We start from the raw sequence: 20246 nt of genomic DNA, 5'->3' as shown, positions 1-20246 counted from the left end.
TTTTTTTTTTTTTTGTTCAAGCCTGATTGTTGAACACGCGTCACTTGACGTAACTTTTATTTTCGAAGTGAACCGTGCAAAGCCGGGCGACCGACGTAGCTAATAGAATCAATAAATCTTGCCCATAAAAAAAGCAGGAAGTGTTCAGCAGGTCGGCTTTATTTATTTATTCTTTCGGTATTTTCTGAAGCGGTTTGGCTTTTCCCAAATTTTCACAAAGCGTATAATACAAGCTATCTTTTCAGCATGGACTTTGCCCTGAGTTCATTCCGGCAGGGCCCAGTGGGGCGCTTGCCCTTCCTGAAGGCAGACGAGCAGCCGTCGAAGGCGGCGTTGCGTGTCAACTTCCAGCCGGCCAAGGGCGAAGCGCCCCAGGAGCGGAAGAAGAAGTACCTGACGGCCAAGTACGGCCAGCACCAAATGAGCCTGATCCGGAAGCGGCTGAGGGTGGAAATGTGGATCTTCGACCAGCTGCAAGCCCTCTACGGCCAGCGGGTATGTGTTTCTTCCCCCTATTCGTCTTCCTTGGAATTTTAATATAAATGAGCTTCTGCTCTTAAGAAAATAAAATGAAACCCTCCAGTTTTAATACGAAATAAAATAACATTGTCTGCCAGCAGCATTCACATTCCAACAAAACCTTTTACTATTCCACCAATTTTTTCTAACCGTTGCCGTTACAAAGTTCAATAAAGAGCGCAAACGATACGCGGTTGTTTTACGCGGGTTTGTTTTACGCGGTTTCGATTATGCGCGGTTTAAGATTTGACACCTTTATTTTATTTTACGCGGATGAGTTTCGATTTCACGCGGATGCGGCATTGCAAACAGATAAAATTTTACCCTCTTTTAAAATTCAAACTACAAAAGATTGCAGATTACGCGTAATCAACTGCATTTTGGAGAGCTAATAATCGCGCTTGGGCCACTGGAGACATTTTACGCGATTGGTTCCAGAGCTCTTTCCAGAAGTGAAGTTATTAAACTCACACAGTTCAGAGCTCACTGGAAGAAGAGCTTTTAGGAGTGACAAAGGAGGCCAAAACCAACGAGGATATTGACGTCGGTGACGCACAACCAAAAACGTTCACATTGAAAATGTTGAGCCATTCCTAGACAATAGAAATGAGCTTTCTGATTTGTTAGAGAAGGAAGATTCTATCATGGAAATGACGCAAGTGATCATGGATGCGTTAATGCTCTGCAAAGAATTATTGAGAATAATTCATACTGACTGCCAACCTATTGCATTCTTAATTAAGACTATCATAGCCAGCTCCTCTTTGTATACAGAACACGAAATTAATTTATGTTTTCACTATGCATGTTGTGCATAAAAGTCACTATAAGTGCACATTAAACTTATTATACAATGAGTCATCACTAGAATGAAGTAGTTTGTTACCTACGGAACTAAATCTCTATTTTAACACCAGTATTATGTCTCAATTTACGCGGTTCCGATTTTAGCGGCATTTCCGTGGAACGTTAAAACGGGGGTCTACTATAATGCAAAGAAATATAATGCGCATCAGACGGTAAAAAATTGATGAATCTTTATCTTCTTTACTAATAATAAAGCTGAAAGTCTGTATGTCTGGACCTCTGGATATCTACACTATATGACCAAAAATATTGGGACACTTTTAAAAATTCACATTTTAAAGGGTTTCTCGAGAAATAAAAGACCAATTGCTTTGTAACTTTTGTCACATAAGAGGTATGTTCTAGGTGTCATTTTCCTTTGAAAGTTATATTACCCATGAATTTAGGGGACCAGCAACAAAGTGAGGAAAACAAAAATATTTTTTGATCATTGTTCATCGTAAACAGCTGAGAATAAGCTCTAAATTTAAGAAATTAGTTACCTTACTATGTACAATTATTTTACGTACTTTCAAGAAAATATTCCTGATATTCAGTAAGATATAAACATTTCTCCAGAACTCCGAATTTTATTTGAAGGTTTTAGGCTAATAACACGCAAAGTTTTCCATCAAAGCAAATCAAACTTTCAGAAAACTTGACAGTACACAGGATAAGAATAGTATTAAAATTTGAAATTAAAATGTCGAAAATTTGATGACATATGAACGTTTAAAGCAATTAATTTTTCCCTGCTAATGCCCGAAAGATAGCAAATTATAACTCTCATAATCTAAACCTCAACTAAATTTCCTAACTCATAATAAAATTTCAGTTAAATATCTTAAAAATTCAAAAAGTTATCAGCGTTCAAATAAACTGTGTTTGAATAGCTTTTGGGCAGACTACGAATCGTGAGGGATCGTTCGCAAATATCCCGTTTGTATCATGAATCATACTGAGCGATTGCAAGCAAATGCTGAAAACTTGCGAACGACCCCTTACGAGTCGTCGCCTATCCAAGATCTATTCAAATTCGGCTCATTTTACTGCTGATAACTTTCTGAATTTTTAAGATATTGAACTGCAATTTTATTATGAGTTGGAGAATCTAGTTGGGGTTTGGATTATGAAAGTTATAAATTGCTATATTTCGCGCATGCGCAAAGAAAAATCAATTGCTTTAAATGTCCGTATTTTATCAAGTTTTCAACATTTTACTTTCAAATTTTGATATTATACTTCTCCTGTGTGCTGTCAAGTTTTCGGAAAGCTTGGTAAGCTTTGATGGGAAACTTTACGTGTAATGAGTCAAAAACCTTCAAATAAAATTCGTAGCTCTAAAAGAAACGCTTCTTCATGAATATCAGTGATATTTTCTCGAAAGTACCGTAAAGTGGAGCTACTTGGATCCGAAATTTTATACTTTTTGCGAGTTTTACACCGAATGCTTTGTTAAACTCATAATGTAAACTGATAGCCTTGGTTTTACCACTTTTCAGACGTTCTGCTACCACCTAAAGCCTTTTTTAAACAACTATTTTTAATCCTTATATTCTTTTTCTATTTTTAAAAAATGGGCTCAAGTAGCCCAGCGCTGGGGCTACTTGGTCCCATTCAGCAAATCCATTAGAAAAAGCTATAAAACAGGTGGTAGTATCGAAAAGGATCAATGATTTTGAAAAATAAACTCAAAACGTACATTCTAGTGAGCAAACTATTTATGTAAATTAATATAAAGTCAACGTTTACATAAAAACATATTTTTAGGTAAACATAATTTCTTAAATAGAAACAATCTAACTACAACTAAAATTAATTGAAATGCTCATTATTCAAACATTAGAAAGAATGAAAACCCCTCAATTTAATGGCTTGGGTGGATTTTGTTCTAATATTATTTAATACCTGCTCTTCCAAGCTACTAAATACTACAGGATGCCCAGGCTTGTTTTGTGAACGATCTTTTAATTTCCTTTTAAAAAAAGTACAGTAAACCCTCGTTTTATACGGGGGTTACGTTCCACGAAAATGCCGCGTAAATCGAAACCGCGTAAATTGAGACCTAATAGTAGTGTTAAAATAGGGTTTTGGTTTCGTAGATAAAAAAAAAAATACTTTTATTCTAGTGATGACTAATTGTATAATAAGTTTAATGTGTACTTACATCGACTTTTATGCACAACATGCATAAAGAAAACATAAATTAATTTAGTGTTCATAAAAAGGAGCTGGCTATGATAGTCTTTTGGCAGTCATTAAGAATTTTTCTCTGTAATTCTTTGCAGAGCATTAAACGCATCCATGATCACTTGCGTCATTTCCATGATAGAATCTTCCTTCACTAACAAATCAGAAAGATCATTTCTATTGTCTAGGAAGGATTCAAAATGTTCAATGTGAACGTTTTTGGTTGTGTGTCACCGAAGTCGGTATCCTCGTTGGTTTTGGCCTTCTTTGTCACTCCTAAAAGCTCTTCTTCCAGTGAGTTCTGAACTATGTGAGTTTAATAATTATATTTCTGGAAAGTGCTCTGAAACCAATCGCATAATAAAATGTCCCCAGTGGCCCAAGCTGGATTATTAGCACGCCAAAATGCAGTTGAGTACGCGTCATTTTCAATTTTTAGGAGTTTGGATTTCGAAAGAAAGGACAATTTTATCTGTTTGCATTGCCGCATCCGCGTAAAATAAAATAAATGTGTCAAATCTTAAACCGCGTAAAATGAGAGTCTACTGCATCTCACCCTATAATTTGGACCATTCTCTTTTAGAAGAAAAATATTTTTGAAAAATGGGAAACTTTCGTTGCGTTTCCACGCTAAATTTTTGTAGTCAACTTTAAACATTAAAAACTTTTCTCACCGAGTTCGAATAATTGAAACAAAGGCATCATTTTTCATGTATTTTTCTGCTGTACATTGTGGAACTAAAAACTAAAATCGTGCAAATAACTCATTAGTTACTTTTAAATTTATGGAAACACTTAAAAGTTACATGGCAAACTCTATAAACAGGGGCTCTCTAAGTGGGTGCCACATTTCCCTGGGGCGCCGTAGGGCTAGACGACTGTGATCGCAAAGTGATCTCGATATCAACTTTTTGATGTTAACACGTAAAATGAGTGGTATCCAGAACCGTGGAGTTGGCGTCGGACTGACTTTGGGTCAAAGGAGTCAGAGTCAGAGTCGTTGGAAAACATGCTGACTCCGACTCAGACCATCTTTTTTTCCATGACAGTCCTTACATCTTTTTTTTAAAGCTGGCGACAAATTGGTTCGAATTTTATATAAAGACCTATACGAATAAGAAAATTTATGACACTGGCAACTAGATGGCTTCTTCTTTTTTTTTTTTAAATCGAACCTTCACTTTTTGTAATAGCTACTTCGGCCGACCCGCTAGTTTGCATGTTTTTATATCTTTCTTTAACTAGTAGCAGCTGTCAGCAAAGGTATTGCTCCCTAATATTTTGTAAATAGGAACAGTTTTTGAATCGAAAGTAATCACTTTCAAATACTAAGAATAATATATTTTTTACTTTGATTTCAGTTAAAAAATAGTAACATAAATGTGTCCCTGGGGCTAGTCGTGGCCCGTAGCCTGGGGGGGGGGACTTCTGAAGGGGCGGCAAATTCAAATAAGTTTTGGAGCGGAAGCGCTAATCCAAAAGATCCAATAAAATATAACGCGTATTTTTTAAATCTAAAGACTATTCTTTAAATTTGGTTCTCATTGAAAGGTATGAAATAAAATCAGTATATGATTTTTTGATTACAATGCTCAATAGAAGTTAATCTTAAAATCTTTATATGAAGGTTAATTCTAAATCAGCCAATAAAATTTAAATTCAAAATTGGGAGACGAAATATAGGTACAGTTTCAAAGTTATTCGTACAAAGCTGTACACCGCCGCATTTTGTGTTAAATTTGCTCCTGACGCATATATGTAACTCATCCTCTCGCAATAATGTATTACCTAGGGATTGCAATATCGGACCAAAATTGCAATGCCGGTATTCGGTATTTTTCAAAACGTGATATTGCGGAATTATTGGAATACCGATATTAGGAAATTCTCAAAAAAAATACCAAAAATACATTGTTTCGTTACCACATTTCATAATTTGTTCAAAAAGTGCAATATTTATGATAACTTATTGTGAAAATATAAAATAAAGGTATAATTTGTTATTGTTATTAAAGAACATAGTTTTTTCTCATTAAAAAAAGGGGGGATCTTCGAGAAATCTCACTTTAAACATCTCAACTATTGGAAAATTTCTTTTACAAATAGAATTTTCAACGCTGTGTGCATTTTAGATTTGCAATAAAATACAACGTGAAAATTTCAAGAAATTACTGATTAGGGTTTTTCCCCCTTCCCATGGGGGGGGGGTGTTAATTAAAAGAAAAAAAAGCAGGAAAAATAGCCGAGTCGAAGTTGGAGTCCGAGTCGGAAATTTCAAACTCCAGGAGTCGAAGTCGGCCATATTACCTCCGACTCCGCAGCCCTGCAAAGAAGAACATGAAAAATCTAAAAAATAGCGTTTTTCTAACTTTCACTACTCTTTTCCTAGACGATCCCGGGGAATGAATTTCAGTATACGCCGTCTGGGGCCACAGGAGATTGAGTGTTCCAAAAAATCAACTCCGGGGTTCTTCTTGGGACTGAGATATAGAGGGGTGTAATCCTTTCAGACGTAGCGTCCGGTATACCGGACATGAACTTTAAACAGCTGCAAATCATTTATTGATTGAGTAAATTACTCGATTTTTTTTCGTAGTTGACTCTTTACAGTCTGCTTATTTTGGGATCTGTACAAGAGTTTTTCATTTCGGGATTGACAACATAGAGAAATAGGGGTTGAGAGAATGGGACTGGCTCATTTTCCCAACCTCGGATTCTCGTCGCAAAAGCGAGTATTTTTTCTGATTTTTTTAAAAATTTTATAATAATCATTTCAAATGCTTATATTATGTTTTATTATTGTTTAGAGAATATTTTTACAAACAAGTTTGTTTGATGTTTCATCGTTTTATTATCTGAAATATGTACTTCTATAACATATGTCCGGATTATTGGAAGTGTCATAACTCTTTTAATTCCTCACCTATAAACATGAAATTTTGTCTATAAGATATGCTTTACCGTAGTACACTGTCTACATAATAAAAACACTTTTGGTTAAGTATTTCAAAATTCCATTTGAAAGGGTTTTAAACCCCAACTTGTTCTGTTGTGCAAACTGTCCTTCATGGCGCATTTCTTTTCTCTCGTTTTCCTTTGCGGTGGACATTTGATTTTCTTGGCGGTGGACGTTTGGTCTTTTTGTTGGTAGACATTTGGCTTTCTTGGAGGGCGGGACGCTTTTGCGTTCCTTGGTATTGACTAGGCTTGCCAGACGTCCCGGTTCGATCGGGACAATACCGGTTTTCAGACAAAATTTCAGTGTCCCGTCCGGTTTACTTCACGTCTTGGAAAAATATAAATTTGATCATAGATGACCAGAAAAGTCGAAAAATAATTAACTGTTAAGGATTATTTAGGATAATTGCTCTGTCATTTGTAACATTAATATTGAATTAGCTTTGGAAGGTTTTTACAACAAAATTAAAACCATAAGAGTTCTAGCCAGTAAAAGGTGCATATGAACATTATTCAAATTTTTTCCTTATTCAAAGTGTTTCTACTTACTTAAGTAACTTGAAAATAGGAACATGTAAGACATAAAATTTTTAAATTTATTTGCTTGGATCATGTTGTATTACTCCTGGTTTTGGTTCATAATTTAGTACCCATTTGTTCGTAGCATTAAGATTGAACTACCCTTTAAAATACTCTAAAAACTAGCTAAGGGTGTGAACCTCTTTGAATATTCGCAACGGGGGAGCGGGGGGAGGGTCCCGGTTGAACATTTCAGGAATCTGGCAAGCCTAGTATTGACAACACATTTCAAATTAAATCTTTTCAAGAGCATTCTAAGTATAGACTATATTCTTAAATTGGTTCTGTTCTTCCAGGAAGAAGATAAAACCCCATACAATGTGGAGATAGACCTTGATGAGCTGCTAGATATTGAAGGTGATTTCAACAGAAAAGCATGGCTAGGAGTAAGTAACTTTACCCATTCTGATGGCAATGTCATTCAAGCGATTTCGATCCATACATTCGAATGTATAACCAAGTGTGAGGTAATGAAATAATTTTAAAAGAATAGATTGTTGAACGTGTTCTCATAAGGGACCAGAGTGTCAAGTGGGAATTATTTTGTTGGAGCAAAGACAAAAACAGGAAATGGCGTCGTTCCATTGCACGCTTAAATTTCATATATAATGAATTTTCGGAAAGGAGCGGCGGAGCATTAAAATGGGCTTCGTTGATACTAAATATTGGTTTCGTAAATGGACTTCCACCCTTTAGCATCACTGAAAGCGGAAGTTCACACACTGTATTAGTCTAAACAACGCTTTGCTGTCTAGTCGACTCCCGCTACAACGCGATCCGACTTACGCGAAATGGCTATAACGCGAATTTTTCACGAGTAACGAATTTTAGAGCTAACACGAATTTTTCGCCCACAACATGAATTATTTTGAAAGGAAGTATCAGCTTCGTTACGGGCTACTAAATATTGATTTCGTGAATGTTATTACGTCCCTTTGAGCATCACTGACAGCCAAAGTTCCCATGCCAAACTAGTCTAATGCATCAAATAACCATAATGGCACCTTAGTGTAAGTTTGAAAATGTGAAGAAAAAGAAAGTTTCTGATAAAATTTTTTAAAAAGGCTAAGATTCTCGATATGTTTGAACAATTACAAAACGTCGAAAGTAGCGCGACAATAAGTATGAGTGAATCTTCCATATGTACAATTAAAAGTCAAAACAAAAAGGTGTCCGTAAAAGTTTAGAACTTAGTTTCAATACTGGAGCTTGCAGAGCAGTCTAGCAAAGTAAAAATTATGAAAATGGAAGCTACGCGCGCTCTTGCATTGTGGATTGATAAAAGGATCAGGTAGAGGAGATGCAGCCACAAATTGAAACGTTTTAAATAAAAGATGAAGCGTATTTAAAAATTTATTAGATAAGAATAACGATCTGATCTTGGAGCATAAATCATCACTAGTATCCTCATTTTTTAACTCGTAAATATTGCTACTGTATCTACTGTACAGTGTACAGTACTATTTTGTGCATCATTTTAATTTAACTGCATGCAGTGCGTACCGTGTAGTTTTATTTTATATCTTTTATTCCCATTGGTCATTCATTTTGTGCATCTTAAGTATTCTATGTTGAATAAAAGTTTTTTATTTTTTAAATACAGAAAAAGTTCAGTTCTTTATGGAAGAAACTGTAATCGTTAAGGAATGCTTTAGAGCAGTTTGAGGGGTGTTTAAAAGTGCCTAAAAGTATTTGGTATGCATTAAAAAATTTGTATTCATATATTTTTCCACAACGCGAGATTTCAACTTACGTGAGGAGTCTTGGAACGCATCCCTCGCGTAAGTCGAAACTCGACTGTAGTTTATACAAATAACCGCTCCGATTCTAAACTTTTTTTTAATTCTTTTCATTTTACATATGAATGTTGATAAAATAGAGCTGCTCCCAAACGCGCTTTTTCATCTAAAGTTGGCGAAAATGGAAAGAGAAAGTTTCAGACCCTTAAAGAAAATGTCAAGATTCTCGATATGCTTGAACAACTGCTTTAATTCGTACTGCTTTAATTCATGCCTCTCATTGATCATTCATTTTGTGCTTCACAACAGTAATTAATGTTAATTGGTAACGCTTTTTTCTAAAATACAGTAAAAAATCAGTTCTTTATAAAAGATACGTCAATATATATAGTTAAGAAATGGTTTGAAACAATTTCAGGTGTGTTAACACATGTCTGAAATAATTGAGTATGCTTATAAAAATATTTTAAACATAAGGTGTTCCACAACGCAATATTTCGACTTGCGCGAGGGGTCTTGGAACGCATCCCTCGCGTAAGTCGGGATCCGACTGTATGTGAATCTTAGTACCATACAACCCATGTAGTTATCCTATAAAGTACAGTTAAAATTGCTCCTCGTCTCTAAAACTACTGGCGAGAAATACTTGAGTATACAGAAAAGTATTTTATTTATAATGTAATTACTTTCACGTTATTGCAGTTTTTTGGGCGAGAGTAATTCATAAAGTAAAGAATATTTCCGTGTCACGCCGCCAGGAGCGCGCCGATCACTTACATTTTGGTGTCTCTGCGTGCTCGGCAGCTCAGCTGGCATCCAACCATCACAACAGGAAACATCTCCGCACTCTACCCGTTTTTTGGATATTCAAACTTAAAATGCGCGCTGCAACTTAAAAACCCGCGAGTTGTGAGGTGCGGGTTGAGATTCGGTTTTTGTTTTCAAAAAACCTAAAAATTATAGAAACTTATCAGCTAATGTAAGGAGTTTAAAAATGACCTTATTGACATTAACAATGAAGGGAGGCTGATGGCCAGAGATTTTCCCCCCTCCGCTCTATAGTTGCGATCTTGCACCTAGTGACTTTCACTTGTTTCCAAGAATGAAAAACTGGCAATCAACACAACGCTTTGACGACAACGAGGAGGAGCTTCGGATGCGCGTCAGTGAGTGGCTGAGATCGCTGGCGGTAGAATTTTACGATGGAGTTTTTTAACGCCATAATAAGTGCCTCAATTTGTATGGTGGCTATCAGAAAATTAGAATTTTATTCACTCTTTCAGATGTATATATATATATATATATATATAAATAAAATAAAAAATTCTTGCGCTTAGTTTTTTTTTTTTTTTAATTCCAAACCGTTCCTTACTTTCTGAATAGCCCTCGTATTTTATGCATTGAAACTTCATCTAGTTTTCAAAATAAAAATTTGATTTAATTCAATATTTCTTTCTTTCTCTTTTTATTTAAATTAAGAAACGACGGTTTTTTTTTTCCTTTGTAAGTTCAAAATAACAATGTTTCTTTTTTTTCTTAAAGAACTTTTAATGTACTTGGTATGTTTGTCACAGAAATTCTGAGGTCTGCTTTTACTTATATCTCAGCAACTAGACCACTTTGAGAGACTTCTGGATTTCATTAACTGATTTGTTTAATCGTTGGGACAACTTAAATCTAAAAAAATAAATTCAAAAGTAAAATTATCATTTCGATTAGGTTAAAAAATAAAATTCACGTAATTTCCCCATTAAGTGATTAAATATAAAACCCATTGTTACAAAAATTTGTTGCCTTACAACAGAAAAATTAAGACATGAAACACACCGCCAGCTCAGTCAATTCCAGCCGAGGACTGCAGTTTCGTGTTTATTAGCACTCATCAGCCCGCCATAGGAGTGACTGAACTGGAGGCGGAAAACCTCTTAAGGAAGCCAAGAGTGCAAAACAAAGTGGTAGCTAATATTAAATTAGCACTGACCAGACGAGTGACCGAAGCAATGGTTCGGTTCAACTCGATAACTCCTTTGTGATGGTGTAATTTAAGCATGATTTCTTTATCTTTTTTTAAACTCTAAGTGCCATTTCTTTTTTCTTTTTTTTTCTGTTTGTAATTTTGATTTTTTTTTGTTTGTGTAATAAAAAAATTACTCTTTTTTTCTTGTTCTTTAGAAATGACGATTGTGATTTTCTTGTTGCATCTCGTTACCTTCTCTCACGCAAGTTTTTCTTTTTCTCTAGGGAAAAGTAATAGGAACCAAAAAGTCGGAAGAAAACGTTGAAGTGAGTGTGAATTTGATTTAATAAATTATTACTTTGAGTAAAGTTTCAGACGCTCGGTAGTGTGTCATCCAAGCTCGGAAATCAGGAAATAGGCGGGGTGGGTCTTACACGAACCATTTCAAGCTACTTTCGATCCCCTCATTTCTCAGAAATTATTAGATCTACAGGTAGTTATCAAAATAATGGAAATACTTGGAAAAATTTTTTGGGGAATCGCTACTCTGCCGTAAATGTTCTGTTTATAAAGGTGCTCTTCTAACTTTAATCGCTCAACACTGGTGACTCTATATGGTGATTGAGTTCTGTGGTCACTTTTGTTGCTGTTGTTCGCTTTTTAGACATTACAATCCACTTCAATACCTGTCGGTTTCTTTCACTGAGCTTCTCTTTCCGCCCACTATTTTGCTTTGCCGAGCTCGTCTTACCGCGCTGTGTGTATGCTGTCATGACTTTAGATACTGTACTTTTAGATGCACCAAAAAGTTGAAATGTTTCAGTTACACTTGCTTCAGCTAGACGCGCTCCAACGATTTGGCCTCTTTAAAAATTTGAGAGGTCCGACATTTCACGCGTGCTTGAAAAAAAAATCCAAGACTTCCAGAACTTCCGTTAAACCACCAAATAGTACTAGAATATGTACATTGCTATTTATATTATATAAAAACAAAATTAAAAAGAAGAAAAATTAATTTGAATTTTGACATTTTGAATTCAAATTATGTTTTTCGCAATCACGAGTGTGTGTATGTAGGCGTGTGTGTTTGTGTGGGGGGGGCATGTGTGTAGGTGTGTAGGGGGTATGTGTGTGTAGGCATGTGTGTTTGTGTGCTAGCATAAGTGTGTGGGTAGTTGTGTGTGTGAATATGTGTGTGTTGGGGGGGGGGTATGTGTATGTGTGTGTAGGCATATGTGTTTGTGTCTGTGTGCAGGCATGAATGTGTGGGTAGTTGTATGTGTGCGTGTATCTGTAGGTGTCTGTACGTGTTCGTGCGTGTATGTATGTGTGTATGTGTTTGTAGTTGTGTGTAGGTGTATGTATGTGTTTGTGTGTGTGTGTGTGTGCGTGTGTAGTTGTGTGTGCATGCACGTGTGTGTAGGACATGGATGCAACCTGGAGACGGCTTTCGCTAGAGGAGCAGCATCGTGAGGAGCCGGTTGACGGTGATGGTGCGGAGGGAAAATAAAATGATAGGACGCCAAAAACAGTCAAGTGAGAACAATAAGCAATCGTTATTGCTCAAAAAAAAACCCAGATATCTAATTTTATTCTTTATTACTTACAAAGCGCATTCAAAAATGTCACTTTTATTCTCAGGTGTTTCCATTATTTTGGTAACTACCTGTACATTCTTGAAATTTTGTGTGTTTTAAAGAGCTCCATAGTGCACCCATAATCTCAATTTCGGGAAAATACCTCTTATAGTTATGAATTTTTAAGGTCTGAAAAGGGGCATTTTTTACACTGACTCACTCACTCACTCATCAATATGCTTTCGCACTTCCAAGTGACTCACATAATTTGAAATTCGGCATCAAAATTGATTTTCATACATATATGAAAGTAAGAATCTAAAAAGTAAGAGAATTGAATTAATTTAGCAGAATTTTACACTATTTTTGATTATGAGCATTACACTTTACGGCAGCGGTCGGCAACCTAAATTGACTGAAAATCTACTTTCCAAGTTTAATGTGAACACAAAATCGATTTGTGCAAAGGGGGGGGGCATGGTGCATGCATACGCTATAAACTAAAACGGATGCTTTACATACAATATTAAGTTGAGACTATGATGACTTTAAGTTGTTGGCCAACCTTTATTAAAAATACTTTGAAACAAATTTAGTAGTTTTAAATTACTGAAATTACGTTTTGTTAACCAATAAAAGAATATTTCCAGACAAAAGAATAGTGCTTGCTACAAAATTGATAAAATAGCGAGTAAAAAAGCTCCAGTGATTACAAAAAGTTTGTAAAATTTTCAAATACTTTTCGTTTAGACGTTAAGCTAAACTTTGTTCCAGTAATTAATGTTTAATTATTCTACTCAGACAAAAAGCAAGACTCAAAATATTGCCGCGATCGACTCAAAATGGGCTCTAGATCGACCGGTCGATCGCGATCGACGAGTTACCTACCGCTGAACTAAAAAGTAAAAAGATAAACTTTGGATGGTAAGTATGTAAAGTAATTGATCAAACACTTAATTTTAATGTAATGAAAAAAACCGTGGGGTGCTATTGATTTACATTTTTGCATGGACAACAAATGAAAGAAATTGAAGACGATACGAAGCTCCCCACGCTTTTTTTGTATTACACTAAAATTAAGTGTTTGGTCAATTAATTTATATACTTATCATTCAAAGATTATTTTTTACTTTTTAGTTCATTTAGCTACATAAGGGTGTTTTTCTTATGTTTTAAAACTATAATTTCCTTTTTTTTTTTTTTCATTCTCTTCCTTTTTTGCTTAGTTTAGCTTGTTTTAGCAAAAATATTCACTTCAACATAATTAAAATTCTTTTAGATTTATGAAATTTGCCCCCCCCCCCCCCCCAAAAAAAAAAGAAGCTACTAAGGTCTTGGGCAGCATTCGAAACGCGGTCTCGCGAACTCCAATTTGAGATGCATTTTAATAAAAGTTTTGTTCAGCAATGACCTGATCAACAATGAATTGCCAATTGAAGGCTCACCTAAGTTTTCGCATGAAATTAATTGAAAACAATTATATTTCATGTTCTAATTACCTTGGAACATTGGAACAAATTTTGTCTGATGCAGAATAATCAAAAGTATATATTTTTTTTTTTAAATAATTTTTGCAAGTATTTTTTAATATAAATTTTTTTTTCTTCTTCACATTGTTCGATTTATGCTAAAATGTTGATTAAAATTGAAGAAAAATGCTTTGAGTTTTTCTTCCATTTTATGGCAGTAGACACAGTAAAAATATTAAACTTTGAGTGGGGCTGTAAAAGCTATTGAAATTGCGAAGCACCGAATGACTAAACACAAAAAAGAAGAAAAGGAAAACTTAATAACGTGCATGAAGATCAAAATATATACATTTTATAAACCTCAGCGGTCATCGCGTTCCACTTCAGCCATGAAAAAAAAAAAAAAGTTACATGCCTTAACCGTTCAAGCATGACAATAATTGAGGAAGATCTGTGTGTCAGCAGCACGAGTTTATTCTTTAGATAGGAAGACAAAGCAAGGCTCAAAAATAGGGTTCGAGTGCATTAGGGCATTTCTTTATAACAATGGACTCACTTTCTCAATCCTTCGCGGATTCACGGAATAATTTTAGTCTTATTTGCAGCCTTCGAATACAAGTTTTCTATAACTTTAAAGTATTTTTGAGCCTAAAAAAGCCCGAAACCTTTGCAGAACAACTAATACTGGACCGTCAAAGAATAAAAATTCAGCTCTGTGAATCGTAAAAAGTTGTTCACTTTGGAAAAAGAATTGTGCAAACACCTCCGTTTTAGACTTGACAAATAAAAAATAACGAGCTGATGTGTGTATCACATGACTTCCTTTCACTCCAATTTAATGTCATTTCCCCATTACTGGCAATTTTTATGTGATTTAATTGTTCACTCTCTAAATATCACCACCAGTGGATAAACTGTAACCAAATTTTAAAAAAATAAAATAAAAAGAATCTCTAAATTTGTCGCCAAGTTGGCGACAAAACTTGGCAACCAAAAGACTGGCGATGTATCGCCAAGTGTCCAACAAATTATAACACAACTTGAGTTTACATCGAAATTAACAATGATTTCACCCCCCACCCCCCAAAAAAGGGGCAAAAGACCCCCTTAGGAACATCCGAATGCAACCAAATTAAAGGTGCACAACTAGACCCCACTAGGAGTCCACGTACCAAATTTCAACTTTCTAGGACATACCGTTTTTGAGTTATGCGAGATACATACACACATACGAAATACATAGGTACATACGGACGTCACGAGAAAACTCGTTGTAATTAACTCGGGGGGTCGTCAAAATGGATATTTCGGGTGTCTGTACGTTCCTAGGCATATATCCACGTGTGTTCGGGTCGGAAAAAAACTCAACATTCATTCGGGAGTGAGAAAAATGGAAATTAAGGCCGATTTTTGATTGAAAATTTTTTCACGAATACAATACTTCCTTTTTTGTAAAAGGAAGTAAAAGTGATCATTTAAGCTTTGTGCTACAATATGATTAAAGTGAAAATCCAACGTAAATAAGGCACAAATTTTAAAGAAAATACAGCACAAATTTCTCTTTAAAATTTGTGCTTTATTTATGTTGGATTTTCACTTTAATCAATCAGAGTGATATCGTTTGAAACGAGTTGTCTCGGTGTTGCTGTTATTACAAGAGTAGCACAATAACTTTGTGGTATTTTGTAAGTGGATCGTACTCAAATCAACAAGGAACTGAAGAAAAAAAACTTTCCTTTAAAGTCCGAAGTCTTTTCATACGCATGCAACTATGAATGTCTTACGTCTATTTTTGTGGGGCAAAAAACAATAGCCGAGAAGTAATAATTGACTCTGCCACACCCAATAAATAATCGAAATATCCACAGCTCGCAATTTTCCCTTCCACAAGGAGTCTCATATCGGTGTGTTCTTTCTGCTGGAAACGCATAGGAGCATATTCAATAGTGATGTGCCGGATCGTTCAAAAAGCAGATCCGCGGATATGGATACGGATCATTAGTGTCAAGATCCGCGGATACGGATACGGATCTCATTTTTTTCTTACCCAATTCAACTATCCAAGTGTAAAATTTGTTACGGAAGGTATTCCCGTCAGAATAAGGGCAGTTTCTTCAAAAAATTTCAACTGCGGCAAAAATATAATCTGTAACTTAATGGCCAATTTGTAACTTAATAAAAAAAAATGGATTGAACTGAAAATAACATATTTTTCTAAAGAAATATTTTTTGTGGATTCTTAAAAATATGTGTCATCTAATGAATGAATAAATAAACGAAAATAAATTAAAAAACAAAAAAACATTGAACGAATAATTTAATAAATTTTGTTAATCTATGATAAAAAAAATGAAAGAAAGAGTGAATGAATAAGAAATTAAGTGAGTGAAGGAATGTAAATGAATTAGTGATGTGCCGGATCGTTAAAAAAGTAGATCCGCGGATACGGATACGGATCGTTGGTGTCAAGATATACGGATACGGATCGTTGGTGTCAAGATCCGCGGATACGGATACGGATCTCATTTTTTTTTATTTTTTACCCAATTCAACTATCCAAGTGTAAAATTTGTTACGGAATGTATTACCGTCAGAATAATGGCAGTTTCTTCAAAAAATGTCAACTGCGGCAAAAATATAATCAAGACTATGATTTACTCTTTAAAGAATCCTCCGTTAAAATTGAGGGAGAGTTGGAAGGAATGGGCCAGCGCTGCGTTAATGCTTAGCTGGAATGTGAAAAATTATTTCTAGCTTACTCGGTAGATGTAGGATAAAGGAGCAAGAGTGTAAAGCTGTTACTGGACAGGCTAGAAATGATTTTTCGCATTTTATTTCAGCATAAATGCAGCGCTGACCTTTGAACGAAAAATGAACTGTCAAAATCAGTTCATCTGTTTAGGTGCTACGATGCCACAAAAAGACACACTGATACACACTTTTAAAACTTATTTCCCCTTTCTTTTTGCAACGGGGGGAGAGGGTACAAATTGGCTTCTGAAATGATACCTTATAATTCAAATAGGGAATAAAACTTAAATGGTATTTAAGAGTCTTTTATTCAAGTATTTAAAACTTTTTAGAATAGAAATGATCCGTTTAAGATCCGTCAAAAAAGTAACGGATACAAATCTTTATTTTCCCTCGGTTATCCGAAACATCACTAATATTCAACTATACTGTATCCGATTCGATCGAATTCTATCCACCAGTAAGCGTAACGAGAAATTTCTTTCCGGGTGGGGAAAGAAAATTTCTAGCTGCATTTTTTTTTTTTTTTTTTTTTTTTTTTTGGTAGATAGGGGAGACAATTGTACTTTGGACCATTTCTAAAACTTTTTGGTTTTCAAAAAAAGAGTGTGTGATTTTAATGGTTTTTAGTCATTAAAACTTAACTTCAAGCCTTTTCGCACAAGTACAAAAATATTTCGGATTATAAAAAATATTTTTCTATTTTTGTATATTTTTCACAAATTTTATGTAATTAGGTCCATGGTACATGATGCTCGTGTACCTTGAGACAGACCTCTTGTATTTGCCTAACTGCAGAACTTACGTTGTATTTAAGTTGATTGGACCCACTTTCATTCAACTTTCTCAAATGCCTAGTAATGGTTGACCTGCTCACTTTGAATACTTTTTCGGCCTCTCTAAAAGTCTTTTTTTTTTGTCAGAATCATTACTTCTTACTGCTTCAATAGCGTTTTGCAATGCCCCAACATCTACTGGATCCCTCTTGATTCCAGTTTTACTTCGAGGCATGATAAAATCCTACCTTAATAAAAAAAATAAAATAAATAATAAAAAAAATTAATTTGAATTTTGACTTGGATTCAAATTATGTTTTTCGCAATCACGAGTGTGTGTATGTAGACGTGTGTGTTTGTGTGTGGGGGATATGTGTGTTTGTGTGTAGGGGTATGTATGTGTGTGTAGGCATGTGTTTGTGTCTGTGTGCTGGCATAAGTGTGTGGGTAGTTGTGTGTATGAATGTGTGTGTGTGGGGGGTATGTGCATGTATGTGTAGGCATGTGTGTTTATGTCTGTGTGCAGGCATGAATGTGTGGGTAGTTGTGTGTATGTAGGCATATGTGTTAGTGTCTGTGTGCAGGCATGAATGTGTGTATGTGTAGGTGTCTGTATGTATGCGTAGTTGTGTGTATGTGTGTGTATGTATTTGTGTGTGTAGTTGTGTATGTATGCGCGTATGTGTAGGACATGGATGCAACCTGGAGACGGCTTTCGCTAGAGGAGCAGCATCGTGAGGAGCCGGTCGACGGTGACGGTGCGGAGGGTGGCGGTGGGAAAATAAAATGATAGTACGCCAAAAAGAGTCAAGTAAAAACAATAAGCAATCGTGATTGCTCAAAAAAAAAAAAAAAACAATCACTACAACCTATTGTGCCTATTGTACCTTGATCCAGTAGTTCAAGATACAAGATGGAGCTTGGTTTCAAGGTACACGAGGGTGCATGTTTATACAAAAGTGGCTACTCTAACCTAACAGCTACGTAAAATGTAAAGACTAAATGTTGAATACACTTACCGAGAGATAGGCAATAGATATAATGGTTAATCAGTTGGGTAACACTAGTCTTTAAAAGTCCAATTTCATTTAAGGGACGCTGGAATGATTTACTTTTGTTTGCACAAAACAATCACTGTCCACATAAAAGCTGGATTTTCAACCTACAACTCACTCTGTCAGGTGGAGAGACTGTCATGGCTGACATACCGTGATTACTCACTAGGTAAAAGCGCTAGCTGATTGGAGGGCATGGTGCAAGGTACAATAGTCTCCCCTATAATTGATCGTCTTCAATTCGGTGCTCAAAAATTCGATCGAATTCTGTCAAGAGTTGAATATGCTCTTTATTCTCTTTGTATATTTTCATTCGTGTTATATTCAATTTTCATTTACCATTTAACAAAATAACTCTGTATATCATCTCCCTTTTTTTCTTTCAGAAATTCATCAGTGAGTTGCTCCTAAGAGCAAAAACATTGTGAAGCAGTATTCCACTTCGTCATGAAACTTCGTACATCGTTAGCGTTATTCAAGCCTACGTATGGACTGAAGATATTCGTGATACAAAGCGTTTTGTTTGTAATATTTTAAGTGTAGACAGCTTATTAAGTATAGAAGAATCTTAAGTGTAGACAGCTAAGGGGCCATTCATTAATTACGTAAGGATGATTTTGACAATTTTTGACCGCCCCCTCCCCCCATGTAAGGGCACGCAAGATTTTTCGAACCCCTCCTCCCTATTCTCCATTTCATTTTTCAAAATACATAAAATGCTGCTAGAAAAGGATCAGTTATACTAAAGCTCCCAGTTTAACGTAAATCGAAGATTTTTTTTTTTTTTTCAAATATATTTTCGATTTTCGATTTCGAGTCACAACTGACTAAAACTGTATTTACGTCGAGGACTGCATACTAAGTGCCTTGCCTCCATTATTTTTTATACCGATAGATGGCAGCACCATCACCGGATCGAACAGTTAATGAGAATGTAGAACTAGTCCAGGAGCTAATAGCTACCTAGTGCTAGCACCCCCAGAGGTATCGTTTCACTTGGAGGACATTGAGACCACGAGCATATTTAACGTCGCCCACTCCCCTTTAATAACGACGGTGGGTCTTCGACCATCGAGGTTCGAACTCAGGACCCTCCGGCCCCGAATCCGACACTCTACCGATCGTTATACCACGACCCCATTCAAATATATATTACATGATGTGATACTAATTAAAAATAAAAGATGCCATGAAAAAGGCGATTCTTTTATATTTTACACTATTCATTCTTTTTAAACAAGTAAAAAAAAGTTACCCCAGATACGTTTTTTACCTTCCAGAAGAAAATGAAATGTGATCAATTACTTGATCGCACGATTCCTAAAGTAAAATATCGGCTTGGAAAATATTACGTAAGAATGGGTTTGACCCCTCCCCCTTCAAGTAAGGGTATGTAGAGATTTTTGTAACCCCTCTCCCCCTCGGGACCCCCCTAATTAATGAATGGCTCCTAAATCTATTGCTTAATTTCATTTTGTTTGTAAAATCTCTACCTATTGTATAATTAAGAATGATTGTTACGTTTATTTAAATCTCTATTCATTAGTCAAATGTGCATTCGGGTAATCCCCCCCCCCTTTTTTGTATATCATAGTTCAACCCGATACACCTTTTGAACTAAATCGCTAATTCGCTCTTGGCCAATGGGGTCGTTTCCAAAATTTAAAAAGTATTTTTTTCTGATAGAGCATGCTTTAAAACATAGGATCTGACCATTTTTTAAAATAATTTGTTTAAGTTTAATATTAAAAAAAAAAAACTTTAATCGATGCGCTTTCATTGTTTACGCTTCTGCCGATGACATCACAAATGATAAAATGCCGTTCACTG

General features: G+C 35.5%; 1 protein-coding gene across 1 annotated transcript; it reads left to right on the top strand.

Annotated features, from left to right (window-relative positions):
* Positions 1–246: 246 nt before the first annotated feature.
* LOC129227543 (protein phosphatase 1 regulatory subunit 14B-like) lies at positions 247–18844 on the top strand. The gene is made up of 4 exons (XM_054862126.1): positions 247–495; positions 7389–7478; positions 11073–11114; positions 18803–18844. The coding sequence occupies exons 1-4, from the start codon at positions 247–249 to the stop codon at positions 18842–18844; spliced, it is 423 nt and encodes a 140-aa protein (XP_054718101.1).
* Positions 18845–20246: the final 1402 nt, after the last annotated feature.

This window comes from Uloborus diversus, chromosome 1 (assembly GCF_026930045.1).
Source record: "Uloborus diversus isolate 005 chromosome 1, Udiv.v.3.1, whole genome shotgun sequence".
NCBI lineage: Eukaryota > Metazoa > Arthropoda > Arachnida > Araneae > Uloboridae > Uloborus > Uloborus diversus.
The sequence above is the reverse complement of the archived record's forward strand: the minus strand, read 5'-3'. Positions and strand labels throughout refer to the sequence as shown.